The sequence below is a fragment of the Diplotaxodon limnothrissa genome, linkage group LG15 (genome assembly GCF_057381915.1).
Source record: "Diplotaxodon limnothrissa isolate DT_005_m linkage group LG15, D_limnothrissa_male_GT1.1, whole genome shotgun sequence".
Lineage (NCBI taxonomy): Eukaryota > Metazoa > Chordata > Actinopteri > Cichliformes > Cichlidae > Diplotaxodon > Diplotaxodon limnothrissa.
In genome coordinates this window covers 12,633,739-12,646,347 of record NC_140610.1, presented here as the reverse complement: position 1 = coordinate 12,646,347, position 12,609 = coordinate 12,633,739, and the positions used below count along the sequence as shown (strand labels likewise).

The window sequence follows — 12,609 nt, the reverse complement described above, 5'->3', positions numbered from 1 at the left end:
TCACCTGTTGCACTTCTGACCTTTCACCAGACCAGAGGCTCACTGAGACTATATGTATGTCTTCTACTAAATAAATGTTTTAACCAAGAACTTCTACTAAAACCTTAATACAAGAATATGAACATATAAAAGATATTAAAATGAACTGTTGTGTAAGCATGTACTGCAATTCCTTCTATGGCTCCAAGTCACTTGCACAATAGATTGTCCGGACATCGCGCCGAACAAAGCTTCCAACCCCCAATTAATTGACCGAGCTCCAACTCTTTAATAAGCACAGATATGCATTGTGTATAAAATAGTCATAACTGTATGGAACGCCAGGACTGCCATAATGAATTAATTAAATACACCATTAAATAATTAATTAAATGTGGCAATAATTAATTAAAATTGGAATTAATTAATTAAATAAATAGTTATGACACATGTAATTAATTAATTATTGACACATTTAATTAATTATTTATGTATTTCACATTTTAATTAATTATTGACACATTTAATTAATTAATTATTGACACATTTAATTAATTATTTATGTATTTCACATTTTAATTAATTATTGACACATTTAATTAATTATTGACACATTTAATTAATTATTTAATGATATATTTATTTATTTCATTTTGGCAGTCCTGACGCCTGGCTCTCATCATGAAATAATTTTATCTGTCAGCCTCACCCATCAAACTCAGGGGGCGGGGTTAACGCTGATCGAGTCAAAACCATTGCTTTGGCCTGGTGGCCATTGTTTCTAGCACACAACAACCGGCATGTGGAAGCTAACAGAACTGAGCTTTGAAAAACCCTGTTTGTGTGTTACCAAATACCGTTTTAATATTTTTTTAGCCGAGAATGTAGTGGTTTAATCTTCATGTGTCTGGTCGGTTTGTCAAGATACAGCCTCTTTGCAAAAGTGTTTCGATGATTTCGGAGATGTCTGCCCAGTCTCACGGCAAAGCGTGGGATAGACCCGCTCGCCTCGCAAGCAATCCCACCGACAAAGCGCAGGCCCCGGTACACAGCTGTAGTAACCCCCGCTGACTTCTTTTACTGAGGTTATATTTATCGATGTTTTATTTCCTGATGTTCTTATGTGTCCTACGTGTTTCAGTCGCCAATTCTGAATTATAACTAACATTAAAAACATGTTTAAGGAGGAGAGAGAGCAAATAAATCTGTTTAACATCTGATCTTTGGGTTTTTGTTCAGTAATCAGCGTGACCTGTGTATAAACACATAAAAGAGATAACGTTGGTTTTTCCGTCATGTAGTAACTGCTGGCTTTAACTGTACAAAGGTTGTTCGACACTATGAAACACATACAGACTTCATGATGTTCGGCTAATATTTTTATTGTGAATATTAATCATGCTGACCTCGCTCTGTACACCACGCAGCGAGGTCAGCATATCCACGATATCCTCAGCTCCATGAGTTAACACAAAGTTTCCCAGCTGACTATCTAACTGCCAACTATTCCAGAGACGTGAAAATATACAGCATAAAGAAAAGTGTAAGAGACTCAGCAGCAGATTAGAATAACAGTTATACATTTAATAAATCACCAAATGAATCCAAGAAACGAGCAAACCTGTTCCGACAATTTGAATTTGTATTCCCTCAGCTGCAGACTCGCTGCTGTTTAAATGTTTGAAAAGGAAGATTAGATATAAAAAACGTCAAACATAGACTCAGTCTGCCTTCACATTTGATATGAGGCCAGCACGTATAGTGGCCTCAGCAGGCTATTACTGAAATACACGTGCTATATCATAAACTATGATATAAACAGGGAGGTCCTATTAACATGTTTAGTTTTAAAGGACACCTTCCTGCCTTTAGTCTCATTCATGAGCAGTATTAGTTTTCTTCTAACATCCAGAAGTCTGCACAATGTGTTTCATAGTTTGTAACAAGCCTTTGACAGGTAAACATAACATGACCGAAAAAGCAAAAAAAAAGAAAAAAAAAAGAGAGAGAGTGTTGACATAAGAAGAGAAAATTCTCTCAATTATGGAGACAGACAAATGGTTCATTTATGTTTGATGTGTGTTTATTCCTCCCTAAATATCGTCGGTGAAGTTCGCCATGCATGTCAGATTTTCCTGCGCATTTTTATACCTCTGCCAACAGAGAGAGAAAAAAAATCACATTCTAACAGACAGCTGGTGCTTAGAATACAGTTGAATAACTATTAAAAAACAGATGATATTTAGATGATAGTTCAGTCTAACACATGTGCCAGTGAACCATTAAACGTCTGTGAAACTATGCAGTTATGAAACGTAACTTTAACCTCAGCCAAACCGATTTGCTCAGTTGTAAATAAAACAGCGAAGTAAACGTGACCCGACAGACAGAACCTGAGTGAATGAAGTCCAGCGTTTAACCACTGAGAGCTAAAACTCAGCTGAGGTTTGAAAGCTGTGTGCCGGTGATTGGACATCAGCCGCTGATAAAGCTGTTCGCCTATAAAGTGCTCTGTAAGGAAACAAACTCCAGCAGCTCTGCGCTCGGGGAAAACACTATATTTACTTATCTTGTGCAGAAAAATGCGCTGACACTGCTTTATATCGAGCACCGGCTGCCCAGTTAAACTGTGACTATCACCAGGTAACTAGGCGTGTTTCTTGAATTAGCAGCAGGTGTTAAACAGCTGACAGATGAGGAGGAGGATGCATGCAGGTAAACTGAGGGTCTGTTGAGCTGATCGCTGGTTTCGTGAGAAAAATGTCAGCTCGTTCTTTATGTTACAGAAGCACAGAGACACAAGACCAGGCGGAAAGAGACGATCGTTCGGTGAAAATGAGAATCTGCGAATGCAACATGTGGAACACGGAGAGTGGAATATGTAAACAAACCGGTTAACGTAACCCCCTCGGTGCACTCTGCATGCTAACTGTTAGCAGAGCTAGTGAAATCTCTGAAAACATCTGAGCACTTTTGCAAACATGTTCTATGTTGACAACCTGACCAGACATACGTCGCGACATTCGCGGCTAAAACACTGTTAAAAGTGTAGCTGGTGACAGAAAAACGGGGTATTTTAAAACTACACCACCACCATTGCTGCTTGTGATTTGATCTGCATTCTGGGATAACTGGCTGCCCCAAGTCTACACAAGCAATCGATTTTCTAGGATCGACCTGTTTTGACTTACTTTGCACGGCAACCAATCAAATGTTAGAGAAGCTGCATGGGCAGCGTTAACCCCGCCCCCTGAGTTTGATGGGTGAGGCTGACAGATAAAATTATTTCATGACGAGAGCCAGGCGTCAGGACTGCCAAAATGAAATAAATAAATATATCATTAAATAATTAATTAAATGTGTCAATAATTAATTAAATGTGTCAATAATTAATTAATTAAATGTGTCAATAATTAATTAAAATGTGAAATACATAAATAATTAATTAAATGTGTCAATAATTAATTAATTACATGTGTCATAACTATTTATTTAATTAATTAATTCCAATTTTAATTAATTATTGCCACATTTAATTAATTATTTAATGGTGTATTTAATTAATTCATTATGGCAGTCCTGGCGTTCCATATAACTGCACCTGAAATACAAGGTCAACATAATAACTGTATGCATAACATCTTAAGGCCTTCTTAAACCTATCTGTTACATTGTTAAAGCCTCGTCTTAGCCTGCTGCTCAAAATAACTTTCACTTCTGCAAAACTCTCTGCAAGCCTGTTTCCTGTCAGCCTGTGACTTTTAGCCTTTCTGAAAGACACACACTGTTCAACCCCTGAATGCAATATAAACTCCAGATTATGTTATTAATGCAATGGTAATAATGATGATTATTTAACAATAGCAGTAAAATAATTTCCCTGCTCCACAATGCCCATAGTATATACAGTATTCTGAAGAAGGTCTAAAATGTCATTGTGTGTGCATGTGTGTGTTTTATTTAGCTGGATTTAAAAAAATATTACTCATGATATAACATTGTGCAGACATGGCTGGTAAGGACATGAGGAGGAAACAGTAGGAGCTGTATGAGGCTACTAAAGGCAGGGCTATAACATTTTGCTGTCATCATTTTATTATAGATTAAGTGCAAGAGTTGTTAGGTGTGGATAATTAGATTATAGTTTATTGCAATAGCAAGTTGTGCCTTGTTCTCAGATAGACAGCAAGTGGAGAGTGATATATGAAATGATGGGAAGGAAGGAAGAAGAGAAGCAAAGAGTGATTCACAGGCAGAGCCGAGTTTATGTCACAGTTTTTCGTTGCCTTATGGTTCCAAGCGCTGTCACCAATCTTTGCATTTTGTTATTATCTCATGAAACTTGTTTAATCAGCTACCATCTCTCCTGTGGACTTTTTAATGTCTACAGTCTCAGATCAACACAGCCCTGCCCTTCCCATATTAGATTCTTGATGAATGTGTGTTGTTGTTATTCAGCATGGTTCAATGTGCCCCTTTTTAACTTTGAGCACCCGCCCCTTTAAACCTCTCTGCACGTCCCTGATAGAGACAGGTTTTAAAGACTAGAAATGAAAACATGTGAGTCCTGTCTTTAAATAAAAATATATAATTCCCTATATTCCTATCTATTCTTGACATTGAAGCTTTACTCTTCTTGATATTGTGACAAAATACTCTTGGGTTAACCACGAGCTTTCTAAAAACTTGCATATAACAATTGTGCACCATTCATTCCTCATCTTTGCTGCCCATCATTACAACTTTGCTAATGATGGGCAGCAGGTTAGTGTCATGATGTCACCTCAGACATAGTTAAAAGCCCTGTTAACGTAGCTGCTTCTCGCCGGGTGCGGTGGCGCGTGCCTGTAATCCAAGCTACCGGGAGGCTGAGGTTGGAGGATCGTTTGAGCTCACGAGCTCTGAGCTGCAGCAGGCTATGTCGATTAACACAAAATAATTATCCTCATTCAAAAGTCATGTAAGAACCTCATTGGCTTACGGAATGTTGATGTTATTTAAAAAATTCATACAAAAACATGACCTCATTCTAGAATGTCATGTGACAACCTCATTGGCTTATGGAATTGTGATGTCACAGGCTTCTGAATCCATAAATAGGGGTGAGGAGGTACAACTTTCAGTCCGTTATTTGCAGCACTTATGTTAGCAGCATTCAAACGTTCACCAGTAAAGCATTTTCAAACATCTGGATACTTTTCGTACTCACGGTATACAGACTCCAACATGTCTCAGAAAGAGCAAGAAAGACAAGAAGCTGACCCCAGCTCTATTCCATGGTATGAGTCCCTAGACCCTTACATCAGCTCTCTTCCTTGGGATGAACAGGTGGAATTAGAGGAAAAGCGATTGGAAGAAATGGAGAAGGAAAATCTCATGAACAGAGAAAAGATTAAGATCCTGACAGAAGAAAATGAGAGAAAGAGCGCTGAATTAGAAAAATTATCCTACCAGCTTCAGGAAAGGGAAGGTATTATTGAGGAGAAACAATGGGCTCTCCAAGATAAGAAGAATCACGAGCTCCAAGAAAAGCTTGATGAAGCTCTAGAAAAAATTAAAGATCTGCTCCAAAATGAGAAAAAAGAGAGCATTAAAGGGGATAAAATGCTCAAGAAGAATCAGGAGCTCCAAGAAAAGCTTGATGGAGCTCTGGAAAAAAATAAAGATCTGCTCCAAAAGGAGAAAAAAGAGAGCATAAAACAGGAAAACATGGTCAAGAAGAACCAGGAGCTCCAAGAGAAGCTTGACGAAGCTCTGGAAAAACTGAAGGAAATCCACCAAGAAGAGAAGCAACAGTCCACACAGCAGAGAGACATGCAGAGCAAACTCCAAGCCATGGAGGAAAAATACAAAGCGCTGCAGGTGAAACATGACAAAACTCTGCACAAAAGTCAACAGTTGCTTCAACACAAGAAGCAAATGGAAATGAAACAGAAGGAAATTGACTCCAAGCTTGACGAGATGGAGGAAAAACACAGATCGCTCCAAATCAAGCTTGAGAAAACAGTGCACAGAAATAAAGAGTTCATTCAAGAGAGAGAGCAACAAGAAATGCTGGAGAAAGAAACAGACTCCCAGCTTGAAGTCTTGGAGGAAAAACTGAAAATGCTGCAACTAACTCTTGAGGAAACACTGCTCAAAAATAAAGAGCTGCTTGAAGAAAAAGACCAACAGAAAATACATCAGGAAGAAATGGATTGCAAGCTGAGGAACATCGAGAAACAAAATGAAGGCTTGCAAGTGATGCTTGATGAAGCTCTGGAGAGAAATAAAGAGTTTCTGCACGAGAAAGACCAACAGAAAATAAAAAAGGAAGAAATGGATTGCAAGCTGAGGCACATCAAGAAACAGAATGAAGGCTTGCAAGTGATGCTTGATGAAGCTCTGGAGAGAAATAAAGAGTTTCTTCACAAGATAGACCAACAGAAAATAAAAAAGGAAGAAATGGATTGCAAGCTGAGGAACATTGAGAAACAAAATGAAGGCTTGCGAGTAATGCTTGATGAAGCTCTGGAGAGAAATAAGGAGAACCTCCAAGAAAAGAAACAAGAGCCCGTAGAGCAGAGAGACCTGCAGAGCAAACTCCAAGCCATGGAGGAAAAATACAAAGCGCTGCAGGTGAAACATGACAAAACTCTGCACAAAAGTCAACAGTTGCTTCAAGACAAGAAGAAACTGGAAATGAAACAGAAAGAAATGGACTCCAAGCTTGACGAGATGGAGGAAAAACACCGATCGCTCCAAATCAGGCTTGATAAAAAAGTGCACGGAAATAAAGAGCTTCTTCAAGAAAAAGACCAACAGAAAATACAACAGGAAGAAGAAAAACTTCATCTCCAGAGGAAAAATCAAGCACTCCAAGAATTGTATAACGAAACAAAGTACAAATCAACTGTACTGGAAGAAGAAAAGAAAAAGCTGGAAAAACAATGCTCAGCGATGCAGAGTAGCATCAATGAGATGCTGAGAAAAAATACCGAACTTGAGGAACTTTCTAAGACCTTGAAGTACAAAAACACTGAAATCCAGGCGCAAAAGCAAGAACAACAGAAAACACATAAAGACCTGCAGTGTAGACTTCAAGAAATCCAGAAGAGAAACCAGCAGCTGGAAGACATGCACACAGATGTGCACAAGGCAAAGCGAATAGAGGAGGCAACAGTTAAAGAACTGAAAGACAAGCTTAAAGAAAAACAAGAACAATTAGAAGACATGGTGAAAAGATGCAACAAACTTGAGAAAGAAAACGCAGAAACAATCGATGAGCTGAAAACCCTCATCATTGAGAAAAAAGTGCTGGTGGAAGAGTATCTGAAAAAGAAGAAAAAACGCTTCCACTGGTTCTGGAGGAGGGGCACTGCTGCTTCTCACCTGATGTAACCTCGTCTTCCTCCACCTCTATTCCATCTTCATTTCCCCCCTTCCCCTCCCTCCTTTTTCTTTTTTCACCCTCACCCCCCGACCAGTCCCGGCAGTTGACTGCCCCCTCCTGAGCCTGGTTCTGCCATAGGTTTCTCCTTTAGGTGTCTTTCACTTTAAAAGGAGTTTTTCCTATCCACTGTCGCCTGCTGCTTGCTCAGAGGGGATTGTTGGGGTTTTCTCTCATCTCTCTCTTTCATTCTTTCTATCCTTTCCCCCCCTTCTGCCTTTTCCTTTACCCAATAAACACAATTGCCCACATTTTACATTTGTTTGAAAAATGTCTTCATTCAACAATAATTCATCTTAGGTATAAAAACAAGAAATAGGTAATAGCTGCATGTGTGTTTGTGTGTGTGCATAATATACATACTTGTTTCCCAGAAAGATTTAATACTAGATGGATAGAGACCAGGGACGTGCAGAGGGGGGGCTAGAGGGGCTTGAGCACCCGCCCCTTTCCTGATGAGTGCCCAAAGTGCCCTTTTGTTGAGGCAACTTTTAAATTTTTTTTATTTATTTATTTATTTATTTTATGTGTGTGTGCGTGCGGAGTCCTGTCTGTGCCCCTCAACAATAATATTTAACTATTAATCATAGTTTTGCTAAATAAAAGGATCTGGCTTGCATCAGTCACATGATCACATTTAACCAATGATCGCCCTCGACGGCAGAACGCGCTGGTTACGAGCCGGGAACGAGCTCACAAAGAGCACGCGCATTTGTTGCGGTCCGGAGCTGTAGGAGAAACACAAGTTAACTCAGAGACACAGACTGATGCGACAAACCCAGTAAGTAGGTGTACAGCGCACACTGTAGTGTGTAGCACACAGGAGTATTAGCTTATTACATACACGTTGGTAAGCTGTCTTGTTGCAACTGACGAACTGAAACAAACGAGCGTGCTGTGTGTGCAACAGCGTGACAAACATTACCTGTCCTTTTATTAACTGCACAAGTAGTGCTGGTCATAGCTGCTGGCTACCTGTGTAAGGCTGTCATGGGTCTGTAGCTCTGTCACCGTTTTAGGGAACATATTTAGTTTTAAAGTAAGTTTCTGGGCATTTCCTGCCTTTCTGGAGGGATTATATTTCACTAAAAAACGATCTAATATGCATGTCCACATAATAATTATTATAATTATAATATATTAAAAAACACACGCTGTATTTTAAAGAACATACATTAAGAAGCAGATTATATTAGATTTATATTTTAAATAAGACAAAAGTTGGATTTTACAGCAGTAAAATGATTGTATCTCTACAGTTTAAAAATGTAATAAGCTTTGCCCTGCACAGAGTGGATAGTGAAACAAATGGAATCATCATAAATACATTATTTCATATTTATTACTTCCCCCTCCTCATTGCTTTATTATTGTAGCTCTAGTAATAAATAATAATGTAAGGATGCCCATAGTATATACAGTATTCTGAAGAAGGTCTAAAATGTCACTGTGTGTGCATGTGTGTGTTTTATTTAGCTGGATTTAAAAAAATATTACTCATGATATAACATTGTGCAGACATGGCTGGTAAGGACATGAGGAGGAAACAGTAGGAGCTGTATGAGGCTACTAAAGGCAGGGCTATAACATTTTGCTGTCATCATTTTATTATAGATTAAGTGCAAGAGTTGTTAGGTGTGGATAATTAGATTATAGTTTATTGCAATAGCAAGTTGTGCCTTGTTCTCAGATAGACAGCAAGTGGAGAGTGATATATGAAATGATGGGAAGGAAGGAAGAAGAGAAGCAAAGAGTGATTCACAGGCAGAGCCGAGTTTATGTCACAGTTTTTCGTTGCCTTATGGTTCCAAGCGCTGTCACCAATCTTTGCATTTTGTTATTATCTCATGAAACTTGTTTAATCAGCTACCATCTCTCCTGTGGACTTTTTAATGTCTACAGTCTCAGATCAACACAGCCCTGCCCTTCCCATATTAGATTCTTGATGAATGTGTGTTGTTGTTATTCAGCATGGTTCAATGTGCCCCTTTTTAACTTTGAGCACCCGCCCCTTTAAACCTCTCTGCACGTCCCTGATAGAGACAGGTTTTAAAGACTAGAAATGAAAACATGTGAGTCCTGTCTTTAAATAAAAATATATAATTCCCTATATTCCTATCTATTCTTGACATTGAAGCTTTACTCTTCTTGATATTGTGACAAAATACTCTTGGGTTAACCACGAGCTTTCTAAAAACTTGCATATAACAATTGTGCACCATTCATTCCTCATCTTTGCTGCCCATCATTACAACTTTGCTAATGATGGGCAGCAGGTTAGTGTCATGATGTCACCTCAGACATAGTTAAAAGCCCTGTTAACGTAGCTGCTTCTCGCCGGGTGCGGTGGCGCGTGCCTGTAATCCAAGCTACCGGGAGGCTGAGGTTGGAGGATCGTTTGAGCTCATGAGCTCTGAGCTGCAGCAGGCTATGTCGATTAACACAAAATAATTATCCTCATTCAAAAGTCATGTAAGAACCTCATTGGCTTACGGAATGTTGATGTTATTTAAAAAATTCATACAAAAACATGACCTCATTCTAGAATGTCATGTGACAACCTCATTGGCTTATGGAATTGTGATGTCACAGGCTTCTGAATCCATAAATAGGGGTGAGGAGGTACAACTTTCAGTCCGTTATTTGCAGCACTTATGTTAGCAGCATTCAAACGTTCACCAGTAAAGCATTTTCAAACATCTGGATCCTTTTCGTACTCACGGTATACAGACTCCAACATGTCTCAGAAAGAGCAAGAAAGACAAGAAGCTGACCCCAGCTCTATTCCATGGTATGAGTCCCTAGACCCTTACATCAGCTCTCTTCCTTGGGATGAACAGGTGGAATTAGAGGAAAAGCGATTGGAAGAAATGGAGAAGGAAAATCTCATGAACAGAGAAAAGATTAAGATCCTGACAGAAGAAAATGAGAGAAAGAGCGCTGAATTAGAAAAATTATCCTACCAGCTTCAGGAAAGGGAAGGTATTATTGAGGAGAAACAATGGGCTCTCCAAGATAAGAAGAATCACGAGCTCCAAGAAAAGCTTGATGGAGCTCTGGAAAAAAATAAAGATCTGCTCCAAAAGGAGAAAAAAGAGAGCATAAAACAGGAAAACATGGTCAAGAAGAATCAGGAGCTCCAAGAGAAGCTTGACGAAGCTCTGGAAAAACTGAAGGAAATCCACCAAGAAGAGAAGCAACAGTCCACACAGCAGAGAGACATGCAGAGCAAACTCCAAGCCATGGAGGAAAAATACAAAGCGCTGCAGGTGAAACATGACAAAACTCTGCACAAAAGTCAACAGTTGCTTCAACACAAGAAGCAAATGGAAATGAAACAGAAGGAAATTGACTCCAAGCTTGACGAGATGGAGGAAAAACACAGATCGCTCCAAATCAAGCTTGAGAAAACAGTGCACAGAAATAAAGAGTTCATTCAAGAGAGAGAGCAACAAGAAATGCTGGAGAAAGAAACAGACTCCCAGCTTGAAGTCTTGGAGGAAAAACTGAAAATGCTGCAACTAACTCTTGAGGAAACACTGCTCAAAAATAAAGAGCTGCTTGAAGAAAAAGACCAACAGAAAATACATCAGGAAGAAATGGATTGCAAGCTGAGGAACATCGAGAAACAAAATGAAGGCTTGCAAGTGATGCTTGATGAAGCTCTGGAGAGAAATAAAGAGTTTCTGCACGAGAAAGACCAACAGAAAATAAAAAAGGAAGAAATGGATTGCAAGCTGAGGCACATCAAGAAACAGAATGAAGGCTTGCAAGTGATGCTTGATGAAGCTCTGGAGAGAAATAAAGAGTTTCTTCACAAGATAGACCAACAGAAAATAAAAAAGGAAGAAATGGATTGCAAGCTGAGGAACATTGAGAAACAAAATGAAGGCTTGCGAGTAATGCTTGATGAAGCTCTGGAGAGAAATAAGGAGAACCTCCAAGAAAAGAAACAAGAGCCCGTAGAGCAGAGAGACCTGCAGAGCAAACTCCAAGCCATGGAGGAAAAATACAAAGCGCTGCAGGTGAAACATGACAAAACTCTGCACAAAAGTCAACAGTTGCTTCAAGACAAGAAGAAACTGGAAATGAAACAGAAAGAAATGGACTCCAAGCTTGACGAGATGGAGGAAAAACACAGATCGCTCCAAATCAGGCTTGATAAAAAAGCGCACGGAAATAAAGAGCTTCTTCAAGAAAAAGACCAACAGAAAATACAACAGGAAGAAGAAAAACTTCATCTCCAGAGGAAAAATCAAGCACTCCAAGAATTGTATAACGAAACAAAGTACAAATCAACTGTACTGGAAGAAGAAAAGAAAAAGCTGGAAAAACAATGCTCAGCGATGCAGAGTAGCATCAATGAGATGCTGAGAAAAAATACCGAACTTGAGGAACTTTCTAAGACCTTGAAGTACAAAAACACTGAAATCCAGGCGCAAAAGCAAGAACAACAGAAAACACATAAAGACCTGCAGTGTAGACTTCAAGAAATCCAGAAGAGAAACCAGCAGCTGGAAGACATGCACACAGATGTGCACAAGGCAAAGCGAATAGAGGAGGCAACAGTTAAAGAACTGAAAGACAAGCTTAAAGAAAAACAAGAACAATTAGAAGACATGGTGAAAAGATGCAACAAACTTGAGAAAGAAAACGCAGAAACAATCGATGAGCTGAAAACCCTCATCATTGAGAAAAAAGTGCTGGTGGAAGAGTATCTGAAAAAGAAGAAAAAACGCTTCCACTGGTTCTGGAGGAGGGGCACTGCTGCTTCTCACCTGATGTAACCTCGTCTTCCTCCACCTCTATTCCATCTTCATTTCCCCCCTTCCCCTCCCTCCTTTTTCTTTTTTCACCCTCACCCCCCGACCAGTCCCGGCAGTTGACTGCCCCCTCCTGAGCCTGGTTCTGCCATAGGTTTCTCCTTTAGGTGTCTTTCACTTTAAAAGGAGTTTTTCCTATCCACTGTCGCCTGCTGCTTGCTCAGAGGGGATTGTTGGGGTTTTCTCTCATCTCTCTCTTTCATTCTTTCTATCCTTTCCCCCCCTTCTGCCTTTTCCTTTACCCAATAAACACAATTGCCCACATTTTACATTTGTTTGAAAAATGTCTTCATTCAACAATAATTCATCTTAGGTATAAAAACAAGAAATAGGTAATAGCTGCATGTGTGTTTGTGTGTGTGCATAATATACATACTT

General features: G+C 39.3%; 1 protein-coding gene across 1 annotated transcript; it reads left to right on the top strand.

Moving 5' to 3' along the window:
* The first annotated feature begins 4,949 nt into the window (after positions 1-4,949).
* Positions 4,950-12,486, top strand: LOC146617163 (uncharacterized). The gene is made up of 3 exons (XM_085372936.1): positions 4,950-7,333; positions 10,139-10,853; positions 11,232-12,486. The coding sequence occupies exons 1-3, from the start codon at positions 5,122-5,124 to the stop codon at positions 12,193-12,195; spliced, it is 3,891 nt and encodes a 1,296-aa protein (XP_085229062.1). The 5' UTR covers positions 4,950-5,121; the 3' UTR covers positions 12,196-12,486.
* Positions 12,487-12,609: the final 123 nt, after the last annotated feature.